This window comes from Astyanax mexicanus, chromosome 22 (assembly GCF_023375975.1).
Source record: "Astyanax mexicanus isolate ESR-SI-001 chromosome 22, AstMex3_surface, whole genome shotgun sequence".
Classification (NCBI taxonomy): Eukaryota; Metazoa; Chordata; class Actinopteri; order Characiformes; family Acestrorhamphidae; genus Astyanax; species Astyanax mexicanus.
In genome coordinates, this window is record NC_064429.1 from 3,172,851 (window position 1) to 3,187,700 (window position 14,850).

At 32.8% G+C, this 14,850-nt stretch overlaps 1 protein-coding gene across 2 annotated transcripts in view; it reads left to right on the top strand.

Moving 5' to 3' along the window:
- Positions 1–7,024: 7,024 nt before the first annotated feature.
- LOC103047548 (leucine-rich repeat-containing protein 43) overlaps positions 7,025–14,850 on the top strand; it is a 34,640-nt gene continuing 26,814 nt past the window's right edge. The window contains exons 1-3 of one of the 2 annotated variants that reach the window (XM_022666888.2): positions 7,025–7,246; positions 7,436–7,601; positions 13,457–13,699. In XM_022666888.2, the coding sequence (XP_022522609.2) occupies positions 7,557–7,601; positions 13,457–13,699 (288 nt within the window). In that variant the 5' untranslated portion in view covers positions 7,025–7,246; positions 7,436–7,556. Of the gene's footprint in view, positions 7,247–7,435; positions 7,602–11,002; positions 11,232–13,456; positions 13,700–14,850 lie in introns of those variants that run through there. The other variant, XM_049470753.1, reaches the window with a different exon arrangement.

Here is a 14,850-nt window from a genome sequence, read left to right on the forward strand (position 1 = left end):
CTCCGCCTCTTTTTGAACTGTTGCTGATGCAGCATTGCCGAGTAGCATCACAGCGCTAACGCTCAGAGGAAAGCGAAGCAACTCGGTTCTGATACATCAGCTCACAGACGCCCTGTGCTGATCCACATCACCCTAGGAGTGATGTGGGGAGAGAGTGCCATCTGTTTCTAAAGTTGCAGTTGTCACACTCCCACCTGTAATAGTGTTTTTAATCATATTTAAATATTTGATCACTTTTTGTAAAGATTATTTTTAAATTTTCATTTTTATTTTTAAAATATTTAAACTTTTTTTTTCAGTAAGCCTGGGTTAGTTTGAGGTTGCAGTTTTTATGTACATTTTGGTTCTATAGATATTTGCTGCAGTGGCTTTCACATCACAGGGAAGTGGGACAGAGACTTTAGCCCTTATAAAACAAGACATATTCTGCTTCACCTGGTTTTGTGAACTATTTAAAAGCTACAGGTAGAGCTAACAGATTGCTATAGAAACCTTGGCACTGACAAGTAATATAGATTCAGATTCCTCCACTGTCTGTGTAACACACAGTGGAACACACTCACCACAAAGCATCCATACTCAAACCCAACCATCTTTGGATCCCAAGCCAAACCTGGACTTGTCTCTGAAATGTGTTGCATGATAAAGGGGACAGTGGTTGACTGATGGATGGCATAAATAGCAGGCAACGTGTCAAAATGATCATCCTGCATCTCTCAGTCCAATGATGTGCCACCGCTCTCTCAGTTGAGCCAGATGTGTTTGAGTGTGTTGTAGAGGCATGTCTAACATTCAACAATCTCTCACCAAGAGGTACACTACCCAAAATTAGCCTGTGAGAGTCTTTTTTTATGGCAGCGGGAGAAGTACTTTATGATCTCTGGTGTCCAGATCAAACTACATCTTTTAATAAATTACATATTACAGCTCTGAAAAAAAGACCACTTAAAATGATGAGTTTCCTTGATTTTAGATGGATGATCACAAGCCCTCAAACCAAACTGAACTACCTACATTTTTGCACGAGGAGTGGCAAAAAAGTTATCCAAAAGCAGTGTGTAAGACTGGTGGAGGAGAACAGACCAAGATGCATGAAAAAAACTGTGATTAATTACAGGGTTATTCCACCAAATTTTGATTTCTGAACTTTATGAATATGAACTTGTTTTCTTTGCATTATTTGAGGTCTGAAAGCTCTGCATCTTTTTTTGTTATTTCAGACATTTCTCATTTTCTGTAAATAAATGCTCTAAATTACAAAAAAATTATTTGGAATTTAGGAGAAATGTTGTCTGTAGTTTATGGAATAAAACAACAATGTTCATTTTACTCAAACATAAACCTATAAATAGCAACATCAGAGAAACTGAAACTGAAGTGGTCTCTTTCCCAGAGCTGTATAATACTGTATGTCTATAAAAAAAACAGAGCAGAGCAGCAAAATAAATAAACATTTTTGTGATTCCTTCTATTACTAGGACTTTATGAAAGTTTGTGATTTATTTTGTGCTTAAGTTTGTTTATACTTGCATAGATTTAAATCAAAATCTAAAATTAGATTTTATTACATTTTTAGCCTAAAATTCAGAAGGTGTTGGGTGTTTATGTATAATTAGGTTGGCATGGTACTGAACACCATTTAACCCAAAATAATGACTGAATTAAAGGACTGTAAAAAAGGGGTTACTAAAATTAAAATTTTAAAATTATTTGGTAATTAAATTAAAGATCCTTCTTCAAGGTGGGACTGGACCATCAATACCAACAAACACACTGGAAGACCCGCTTCCTCTCTATTTACTCCCCACTGATCTCTTTTATTTACTCTCTCAGTCTTTTCTACAGGAGCTGTACAGTAAGCGGTTTGGGGGTTCTGGATTAGGAATTGCTGCTATTGGTGAATAACAGCTCAGGAGGTGTGTAGTGTACAGCAGTGCAGGGTCACTATTTTATCTGTACAGAGCTTTTTACAACACTTCCAGTCGTACATTCATTTTTACTATTCATTTCTATTCATTTCTATTCACTTCTGTTGATTGTACTGGCTGAAATTAGACTGGTTCAGTTTGAAGCAGATATTGTGATTAATTCTGATCTCAGATCTGTGTGCTGGGATAGAGAGCTGTGTTGTCTCCTACATGCCTGCCCTCACAGAGTGCTGAGTTTAGTGTCTGTGTGCACAGATTCACCACACTGTATTAACATCTGTATCTATAATAAATTATGTTTCAAAAAAAGAAAGAAGAAGAAAAAATAAAAACTTTGTCAGTTTGTTTTTTAATATCATTTGTTTTATTATTATAATTTGTTTTATTGAATTATCACAATCAAGTCTCATGTGTTTATCACTGTAGTATTAAGTCCCAGTTCAAGTAGTTTTCATGTGTTCTTTATACTACAGTTTTAAGAGTGTTGTGATTAATCACATTAAAGGGGAATTACAGTATTTTTTATATAATATTTTAGCTGATACAGTGTTGAACTCCAGGACCTAAATGTGCTTCTTCTTAAGCAACTCTTTTGTTGCCTTGGCCTTATGTTTTGGGTCATCGTCATGATGGACGACCCACCCTCATCTTCAGTGTTCTGCCTGAGGTCAGGAGGTTCTCACTCAGGATTTTACAGTACATGGTCCAGTTAATCAGTCCTTCAATGTGGTAAAGTCTTTCTGTACGCTTAGCAGAGAAACAGCCCCAAAGCAGAATGTTTCCTCCAATGTTTGACAGTGGAGATGATCTTTAGGTTATATCCAGCATTTCTCTGCCTCCAAACACAGCGAGACGATTATGAGAAAGAGCTCAATTTTGGTCTAAATTGAGGCCATTTTTTCAGGTGTTCATTGGTAAACTTCAGAGAGGCTGAACATGAGCCTTTTTTGATTAATTCATTGTAATATCTAATTATTTTGTGATCATAAGTGTGTTTGTTTTAGGGATTTTTTTAAGCATACAGCTTAGTCAGGCCACAGCCAGACTCTACACACACAAAAACTGTGTGTTTTCCCTGCTGTTGGTAAATAAAAGAAGGCACTTCAGCCAGCTTTTGTGCTTTAGTTTTTACTGCACAACAGCTGTAGCTTTCTCTCTATAGTGAGATCTCAAAGTATCTTAAAATAATGAAATAGCAGTAGACATAATAAGAAGAAAAAATGTAAAAAAAATAAAAATAAATATATATTTATATATATATATATTTTTTACATTATATATATATATATATATATATATATATATATATATATATATATATATATATATATATATATATATAAAAATGTAAAAAAAAATATGGTGTTGTAAATGAAGTTGAATAATTTATGTTTTTTTTAATAAATATATCTACATTTTCTCTATGTGTTTAGTCATTGTCATTTCCATCACTGCACATGTTTTTCACAAAATATCCAAAAATGAGTCAGCTCGTATTAAAATCATATTTACATTTATTGATGACTTGCATTGCTTCCATATTGTTCAAACACCTTAAAATCTTACACAGTAAAACACGGTTATTTGAGGTTAATTTTGCGGCAGAATTTTACCTAAGAAATAAAATCTGCAATCATAATCTACAAATCAAAAGAAAAAAGTATAAGTTGCAAATTTGAAAAAAAAATGCATATTGTTAAATATACCTGGTTCTTTATTCTTTAAAGTTAAAAAACTGTGTATAGATTTTGCCAATCTTCGCTTTCATTTTTATGTTTTTGTCGATTTGGCTGTTGGAGTCTCTTGTCTGCTTCTGCTTGATTTTTATTAGCTTATTTTGCTCCTATATGTATATATTCTGTCATTTTGCAGATTTTATATTTTTGTGTAAAACATTTACCACAAAATCAACTTCATCAAAACCTCTTTACTAGTTTACATGCTTGTTTACTGTACCTGGACAAAATACTCTCAAAAACCCAGCATTTTATTCATTTTTTAAAACCTTTTTATTATTCTTTTTTTTTTTACAAATACTGTGAGTTCAAAACAGAGACTGTAAAAAAGATGGACGCCGTGTCCGTACTCATTCATTTAATGAAAATTGAGCCAAAATCTTCCTCCATGTTGGTGATCCTGAAACCAGAGTCTGTGCAGTAGAGACCAGAGGAGGGAGAAAGACTGTGGAGAGACAGCCTACTCATTTAAATAACCCCGCCCCTGAGGGTCCCACCCATACAGTCATTGGTCCTGCCCCGGCTAGGTGTAACCCAGCACTTTTACAATAACCACACCTTTTTGAATAGAGCTGAATAACGTTTTGAAAACGAATTCTGTTGGGATAAAAAAATTTAACAATATAAGCAGAGGTTACACTAGCTGCTACATTTAAATAATGGAGGTAGAATTACAGTATATTGGGAAAAAACGTGATTAAAAGTTGTTCTGTTTTGCCATTAAAAACTTTGGGGATGGGGGCGCCCGACCTGTGGTGGCTTCACTTTTGAGAGAGCTTAAAAACATTTAAGATTGTTCAGTGTTTAGACAATAAGAAATGATGAAACTTTTATAAACTTAGTTGCTCCACCCCACTCATTTTGGACCAACTCAGGAGCGCCTCTAGTAGATTTTCTGAAGTGGGTTTTCTCATCTCTAGAGATTCTCTGCTTTCTCTTTCCCATTTGTTCAGTCTGTCAAACTCACAAAAAAGCTAGTAAAATAAACAAATAAATAAATGTATAAATAATTAAATCAGTAAAACTACAGCAGAAGGCGTAATTTTATTAATCTGACACCAAGCGCTAATAAAACACAAGCTTGTATGTAATGACATATAATACATTATATGCACACTCCATTATAACACTGCTTTCATACGGTTCTATTCTTTTGTCACTGTAAACATAATGATAATGAAATTATAGATAATCAAGAGATGATGGATGATAACAAGCCACCAAAGCAAGCTGAACTGCTTGAATTTTTGCACCAGGAGTAAAGTAGCATAAAGTTATCCAAAAGCAGTGTGTAAGACTGGTGGAGGAGAACATGCCAAGATGAAAACTGTGATTAAAAAACAAATATTGATTTCTGAACTCTTAAAACTTTATGAATATGAACTTGTTTTTTTTTTTTTTTTTTTGCATTATTTGAGGTCTGAAAGCTCTGCATCTTTTTTGTTATTTCAGCCATTTCTCATTTTCTGCAAATAAAGGCTTTAATGAGGTGTGTTCAGGCACATTTTCAACACATCCAGGTAGCTGCGCCCCTGAAATAGAAATGTACCAAAGTCAGAGCACACCTGGTTCTTGTGTGGCATGCTGATTGGTTTATTGCACATTATGCCAAAACACACATCAGTGTGAAGCATACTTTTCCCGTCATTACGATAGCAAAGACACACTGATATGCCATAAATCAAACTGCGTTGTGTGCGGTTTATGTAAAGTAACCTAAATAGCTTCAGGTTCTTTAAAATAATCTAACTCAATTTGAATTATTATAAGTAACAGCAAAAATGGATTACCTTAAATTGTCATGTACTAAAATGTTAGCTTGCCATGAATGCTGTGGTGTGCTAAATGGATTTAGCTATATGCACAAATCTGCAGTTTGCATTTCTCATAAGACTTGAGGCAGGAGGCAGGAGAATTGTTTGCTTTTTACTTTATTTTTCCATCAGAATTAAATACATATTATATATTTAATTAAATAACCTTGTAGAATAAGTTAATGATAATAAATAGTTGCTGCTCATACATTTGAATCAGCAGGTATAGCCTCTGTAATTTAGATGTCTGTTGGGATGGTAATGCTTGGCTTTTGCCTTCAACCATGTATTTAAATTCTGTAGAACATTTAAAGCCAGACATTTCTTATTAAACACATGACTGTGTACTCTGTGATCTAGCTTTATTTGTGTATTAGTGCAGTTCTCTCTATAGACATAGCCAAACTCGTTCTTCAGGCTTGTGGTGCTCGTCTTAACGGAATCATTAAGCACCTCCAAGCTCTCCATAGCTGTGAGGTATTGTTTGAAAGCACAGGCAGACGTGTTTAAATTGTGTGAAATCCCACTGATGTTCTTCTTCAGACAGCCAGCAGCCATGCGTGTCTGAAAAACACAATAACAGCAGTTAACTAACGTACACGTCTCCGTTTCTTTCTGAGAATATCATAATAATAACAATATAATAATAATAATACAAATATAATACAAAAATATATCACAATACAGCAGTGTTTGGTTTTGTAGGTGCAGTCAGATAAAATAAGCATTTGCAGCTAAATGCAATATATAATCTTGCATTGTTGCAGAGCGTCATAGGAAGTGGTATAAGAAATCGAACAGTAAGAGACAATATGACAGTAAATTTCACTTAAAACTAATAAGAGGAATAAAGTAATTATATAATAAATTACAAAATATTTTAAAACAATGTTTTGACGTCTTCTTTCAAATTAAAAAGTTAAATTAAAATAAATAAAAAACCTTTGATTTTTAAGTCATTTGAAATACTAACCCATTTATTAACAAAATTTGTTGTAGCTCAAAGGGAACCTACTGAAACTCTAACTCTCATAATAACAAAACTATTATACTTTTAAACATTTTCCAAACTAATAATTATTTAAAAAACATGTATTAGTTTATAAAAAATATCCATAGATTTCATACAAAGCTCGTTTGTGGTCTTATTTGATGGGTAAATTATTTAGAAAAAAGTGGCTGATTTTAGCTAACTCCACCCTGCTCTTTATGAATCCTACAGACTACAGCTAAACAAGCTCTCTGATTGGTTGGGCCTTCACAAGCAGAACTAAAGAGGTCCTGCTGTATCACATTAATTAGTAACATAATTAAAAACTGAGAGATGAATTAACCAATCACATTTTACTTTTTTCATATTGAAATGAGGACATTTAGGTCAATAGGTCAATAACACAAATATAAGCTAGCACAAACTAAATATTTAATAAAAAAATCTGTAAAGCTAGGCATGACTACCACTTTAAATCTACTGTATTCTCTAACTGATATTTTTTCTTATTTATCTTATCCTTTTTTATTTCAAATTTTATCTCAACAGGACAGAATAGCAATCCAACTCAGCTAACTCAGCTAACATACGTCTGTGCTGAACAACATCACACTGAGAGTGATGAGGGAGGAGAGACCCATCTACCCACCCAGACAGAGCACAGCCAATTGTGCTCTCTCTCTCTCAGACTCCGGCTGCTGATGACCTGGGATTCAAACCAGCGATCCTCAGATCATAGTGACAGCGCCTTAATCTGCAGGACCACTCTGAGTTCATGTATGTACATTGTATACACTTATATGTATATATTTTATTTGATCTAATCAGTGTCACTATAGCTTAAAATCAACACTATTCTGCCATACCAGTACTATCTAATATCTCCTGCAGCACTCAATTTAATCTGGTAAATTAAAGTAAAACATTTGATTATACATAAAAAAAACTTACATAATGCTCACACAGTTCACAGGTATATTTCACCAGCAGTTCGAATTGACTCAGGCTGGGGCTATGCGGTGATGGACGAGGAAAACGTGATGCAGCTTGTATTTCAAACTTCATACTGCAGGCAAGCAGGACGACGATGATGATGATTGTCCTGGAACATGAGCCTACCACAGGACAACAGGTTATTACTACACGTTTCCATTCTTCTATTCATAACAGGGGGACAGAAATTTTTAATCATAACTATGATGGACATTCTGGAAATTAGATAATTTTAATCAAAATCTTTATTTAAACATTTCCACTTTCTTAAATCATTTAATCAAGAGCTTGAAATACGAACTCAATTAAACATTTTTTAGTCAACTTATTACACTCATACATTTAGATTGGAAGACATTTTTACACTGCATTACAGTGTACAAAACAGTATGTATTTAATGTTGTTGTTCATTTAGTAACTACTATTTGTAGCTTTTAATCACACTTCAACTTAAAAAGGTGTGATGCCATAAAAAAACACTTTTAATTCCATAAAGAACCGTGTTTGTAGCAGAGATGTAAAGTGTGAGAAGCATTTCTTGATATACAGGTTCTTTACCAATGTAATGGTTCTTAGATCCATATTTTAAATTTATTTAAATAAATGAAAGCTAACGTGAAAAAAGTGAAAAAGTCCCTTTAACCTAAAATAAGTCATGGTGAGGAACAGGCCATGCCCTGTCTGGGTGATTAGATGGCCCTGGCTCCTCTTATCACTCCCACTGATGCTCATGGGTAGAGGCTGATCTCATACTGTATGTAGGGGAGGAGGTATGCACTTGTCTATACCCTATAGAGTTGAGAGCATTGCAAGTGATAAGGGGGATCCTACACTAAACAATCCAACTTGAATGAACAATGTCATGTTTATTGAATGAAACCCTAAAAAAGGTCTTGGCAACATTTTTTAAGAACAAGTTTTAGCATCAAAGAATATTTAAGGAGGTATAGTTAATTTTTTTCAGTGTATAATATTGGGTTACTCGGTATGGCTAAATTTGGTACACAATTAGGTAAAACAGTAAACAAATGAAACAACATCTGATGTACAGTACCAGTCAAATTTTGGACACACCTCAAATTCAGTGGTTTTCTGTTATTTTCAAATGTTCTGCATTCTGCAGAAATAAATTATAGAATTTTTGCCTGCATGATTTTTCTGCCAGTTGTAACAAACATTAACATTAAAACAACATAATATAGATACTTTTAGACCCCACTCTATACTAGGGGCTCTATTCCAACAGCTCAGAACTTTTACAGCAAGTAGAGACCCTGCAAAAGCTTCAGTTTTTAAGACTTTTTTTTTATCCTACTCTTTGGTACCTTTATTTGTAAGAACATCTGAACTGATGTTGTGCTGAATATTGGCTTACCTCGTGTGCAGTCCATGATGCAGAGTGATGATCTCTGGTGTTGGTATGTCCTGAAGACAGCTGTGCATCTTCAGAAAAATGTTTCTTATTTATATTGTAGAGGAGGGAATTTATGTGACGCCAGTTTAAGATATCTCATCTACACCAGTCCCTTTATCAGATTATCCCATCCTTCATACCCCTTTACACAGAAGTAGAGGAGTCAGCAGTTATTTTTCTAGATTTCCAATCAAATCAGGAAACCAGCATCAGATTATGAGGTTAGGTTAAGATGAAAAGAGTCAAATCTTACTCATGCGCTGCTCAGCTCCACTGCCACTCATGCACACACATATTTTAATTCAAAGAAATTCAAAGGTTTTCATCTTTGAAAAATGAACAAACATTTATTATCTTTATGCTGCCTCTGATATGCCTTTGTTTGTTAAATGTGAATATGTTTTATTATATAGGCCCTGGTTAGAAAAGAAGAGTTCTCATTCATCACTCTGTAGGTAGAAGTATAGATACTAGGGTTTAAAATACTTCTGTAGAAGTTCAAGTATCAACTCAAGCTTTTCACTCAAGTAAAGTTATAAAAGTACTGATTTCAAAACTACTTAAAGTATAAAAGTAATGTAAGGGGAAAAAATACCATTAAGGACAAAAGCTATACTGCACCCCCCCAACCCAACCCCCCCACCCAAAACACATTTGTTCTAAAAGCCAGAATATATATTTATTATATTTATAATATTAGCAGTATTTTAAGTACTATTTAAGTTTTATTAGTATTATTAGTACTATTAATATCATCAGATTTTTTTATATTATATGAGTATTATCAGTATTATGAGTACTATCAATATTATCAGTTTTATCAGTCTTATGAGTATTATTAGTATTGTGAGTATTATGAGTATAAATATAAATATCAGTATTGTAAGTATTATTAGTATATCAGTATTATTAGTATATGAGTATTATTACTATTATCAGTATTATTAATATTTTCAGTATTATTTATTTTAGTAATATTATTATTATAATTAATAATATTATTAATATTATAAGTATTATTAGTATAAGTAGTATTAGTATTATTTATATTAGTAATATTATTATTATTATTATTAATAATATTAAAAGTATTATTAGTATTATCAGTATTTTTAGTATAAGTAGTATTAGTATTATTTATATTAGTAATATTATTAGTATTATTTACATTATTAGTAATAATATTATGAGTATTATTAATATTATCAGTATTTTGAGTATTGTCAGTATTATAAGTATTATCAGTTTTATCAGTCTTATGAGTAGTTTCAGTATTATGAGCATTATTAGTATTATGAGTATTGTGAGTATTATGAGTATTAATATAAGTATCAGTATTATTTGTATATCAGTATTATTATTATTAATAAAATGCTTAGTATTATCAGTATTATGAGCATTATCAATATTATGAGTATTGTTAAAATTATCAGTATTATTTATATTATTAATATTATTAGTATTATTAATATTATAAGTATTATCAGTATTTTTGGTATTACGTGTATTATCAGTATTATGAGTATTATTAGTATTATGAGTATTATTAATAATATAATTGTTATCAGTATTGTGAATATTAGTATTTTATTAGTATTATGAGTATTATCAGTATTATGTGCATTATTAGTATTATTTACATTATTAGTAATAATATTATGAGTATTATTAATAATATTATCAGTATTTTGAGTATTGTCAGTATTATGAGTATTATTAGTATTATGAGTATTGTGAGTATTATGAGTATTAATATAAGTATTATTAAAATGATCAGTATTATTTGTATTATGTGTATTATTAGTATTATAAGTATTATGAGTATTATTAATAATATAATTGTTATCAGTATTATTTATATTAGTATTTTATTAGTATTATGAGTAATATCAGTATTATGTGCATTATTCGTATTATTAACATTATTAGTAATAATATTATGAGTATTATTAATATTATCAGTATTTTGAGTATTATCATTATTATTAGTATTATGTGTATCATTAGTATTATCAGTATTTTGAGTATTATCATTATTATTAGTATTATGTGTATCATTAGTATTACTGGGTGTAATGCAGTTCCACATTCCAGCACACAGCTCCAGTGAGTGCACTGTCTGTGTTGCCAGGCAACCATACTAAACAGAGTAATGGAGGAGTGTGTGAGACTGGTGGTAAACTGGTGGGACTGGGTTTAACTGGTTGTTGGTCAGTCAGGGATGATTTAATCTCTCAGTATATTAATAATTAATCTTCAGGCTGATGATATTGATGGCTGGTCTCACTCAGGCTATAGATGATCTGATTGGCAGGCTGTGTTTGGACAGTTATCCGTGTGGCAGGGGCAGCTGGGTGAGTGATACTTTATCAGCTGAACCTCAGGGTGTGTGTGTGAGGATCAGTATCACCAAAATGTGCAGCATTCTTTACACACTTTTTAACATTTACTCTTCACATAAACACATTACTAAACATAGATAATATTAACCATTAAATTAACCATTAAATTTCATACTGATCTATGTATTTGATGTGGGGGGGGGGGGGGGCTTATTGCCTTATCTGCAGTGCTGAGCTAAATGTTAAATAATATGTTTTCTTAAAGTTTTATCATTCCAACAAATGTATAAATGTATTAACGTACAAATAACTTTAAAATGCATTTTATTATGAAGCATGGTGTCTTGTATATCAACCTAATATCACAAGTAAGATATGTAATAAAAACATTAACTAAAACTACTTAGAACACTGAAAGTCAAAGTGATAGTAGAAAAAAGTAAGTGAACCCCTTTGGATCAATAGCTGGTTGACCCCTCCGGCAGCAATTACCTTAACCATGCACTTCCTTTAACTGGGATCAGACCAGGAGGAATTTGAACCCATTCTTTCTGTAGAGCTGCTTTAGTTCTCTTTAAATCACTTCATAGCCCCAAAAAGGAGGATTGTGTTTTTCTTAAGCTATTCTGCTACTCTATTGTTTTGGGTCATTGTCCTGTTGCATCACCCAACATCTACAAAATTACAGCTGATGTACTGAAACTCTCATATTATCCTGTAGAATTTTTTCACACCTTTGGGAAATCATCTTTGCCTTAATGATTGTAAGCAAGCAGCCCAATTCATCATACAATGGTGTGCAGGGCCTTTTTTTATATCAGATGTGGCATTTTGCCAGAACTATTACAGAGTTTCAATGCTTCAATGCTTATTCAAGGATTTATAGAAAACAGACTCATGAACACAGATGTTAGCTGTTCCAGTGACACCTTCAAATGTCTGTATGTCACTTGTTTTTTTTTTTAATTATTTTTATTGATGAGTCGTTGTTGAGCTCTTGGGTTGATTTTGTCCGTAGCCAAAATCTCAAAATGATCAAATTGGTAGCTTGTTTGCCTCATTGTAGACTGATTACTTTCTAAAGTCTTCAGAATCACTTTGAAAGCTTTTCCAGCTTCTTGTACATCTATAGTTTTTAGTTATAGATCCTCTGAAAGCTCTTTCTATCACGCCTTTGCTCACGTACACATACAGCTCTGGAAAAAATAAAAAAAAAAAACACCTTAGTTTCTGAATCAGCTTCTCTGATTTCGCTATTTATAGGTTTATATTTGAGTAAAATGAACATTGTTGTTTCATTCTAGAAACTACAGACAACATTTCTCCCAAATTCCAAATAATAATATTGCTATTTAGAGCATTTATTTGGAGAAGATGAGAAATTGCTCAAATAAAAAAAATACGCAGAACCTCAAATAATGTGAATAAAACAAGTTCATATTCATAAAGTTTTAAGAGTTCTAAAATAAACATTTGGTGGAATAATCCTGTTTTTTATGCATCTTGACATGTTCTCCTCTACCAGTCTTACACACTGCTTTTGGATAAATTAATGCCACTACTGCTGTAAAAATTCAAGCAGTTCAGTTTGGTTTGATGGCTTGTGATCATCCATCTTCCTGATTATATTATAGATTTTTAAATTGGAAAAACCAAAGTAACTCACCCTTTTAAGTGCTCTCTTATTTTTTTCCAGAGCTGTATGTTTTTTGTGTGGAACAAATCCAAAATAATTGTAATAACCAATCAGGTTTACTTTAGTCTACACCTTTAAACTTGCAAGAATTCAGGTATGCTAACACTTGACTCCAATGAGCTTTTTTGAGGTCATTAACACAAGGGATCATTTACTTTTCATTTACTCGACTACTATCACTGTGAGGTTTTTATGGTTTATTTCCATAAACACATGAATGATCGATCATAATATTTTTGTATTATTATTATCATTATTTTAGCTATATTATATTTGTCAATTTCCTTGACTTGATTAAAGCTCAGATCAAGTTTAACTACAAAATTATGCAGAAAATCTTGAAATTTACATTAAAAGAATATTTTTTTGGAAAGTTTCTGGGCCAAAAGACGCAGGATTCTGATAACGACCCAGGTCTTCGTCTGCAGTACTCTACAGTTAAATGATCATTTACTATTTTATTGACTCAGACGTGGCAGAAGTAGGTAGATGTTCAATCAATCAATCATTGTTTTCACTCAATACAATTGTTTTTAAACAGTGTAAGCCAAGGCTGCGAGAATGTGAGGAGCAGGATGATGATGGTGAGTGTGATGATGCGGCTTTGGAGGAGGAAGATGCTCTGCTGGAGCTGCTGAGAAGCCCACTGTCACCCTGGAGAGAGGAATATTCCTGGAGTCCTCAGGCCTTAGCCTTGAGAGAACTGGCAGTGAAGACTCCAGAAATTCTTAAAGACAACTTCATTTATTCATTCTTCACAGTTCTGCGCATTGTAGACAAGAGGGTGAGTTTTATTTATTTATTTATTTATCGAGTTCATTTGTTTTACTTTTCTATCTTTTAGTTTAGACTCAAAATTCAAAGCTTTTACATTAAAAACAATAAGCATACTTGATAGGAAAATACACTGTCTGGCTACTTAAGTATTTAAGTATTAAGTATTTAAGTAAGTAAATGATGTGGTTGGTCTGCAGGTGTAGGTTCAGCAACAGTATGTGTATATACTGAATATAGACCAGGTTATTCCATCAATACATTTTCTCTTCCCTGATGACACGGGTATATTCCAAGATAACAGTGTCAGGATTCATGGGGCTGGAATTGTGAAGAGTGATTCAGGGAGCATGAGGTCATCATTTTCACACATGGATTGAGAGAGAGTTCACCACAGAGTCCAGATCTTAACCTCATTGAGAATTTATGGGATGTGCTGGAGAAGACTCTTTTTCAGACACTGGCCAGTATTTGTAACCAAAGCTTCTGTCATTAGTGGCTTTATCTCATCTCGCAATCATCAATCAAAATCTAGATTAGCTGGGACGGCTCAGCATTTTTTTGTACATTATGCAGAACACAGCAGGATGGTAATTTTAAAAAGTGATATAAGGAGATTAAGTATATACAGTTGCAAGAAAAAATATGTAAACTCTTTGGAATTACTTGGATTTCTTCATAAATTGGTCATTAAATGTGTTCTGATCTTCATCTAAATCACAACAATAGACAAACACAGTTTAAACTAATACCACACTACAAATTACATGTTTGCAGGCTTTTATTGAACACAACAAGTTAACATTCACAGTGAGGGGGGAAAAGTATGTAAACCCCTAGGCTAATAACTTTTCTAAGAGGATGTGATGTGATGAGATTGGATGTGTTGGTTAAAGCTGCCCTGCCCTATAAAAACACACCAGTTTTGAGTTTGCTGTTCTTAAGAAGCATTGCTTGATGTGAATTATGCCTCACACAAAAAAGCTCTCAGAAGAATTGCTGACTTGCATGAAGCTGGAAAGAGTTACAAAAGTAAAAGACAGGTAAGACAGATGGTCTACAAATGGAAAAAGTTCAGCATTGTTGCTACTCTCTCTAGGCGTGGTCATCCTGTAAAGATGACTGCAAGAGCACAGAGCAGAATGATCAATGAGGTGAGGA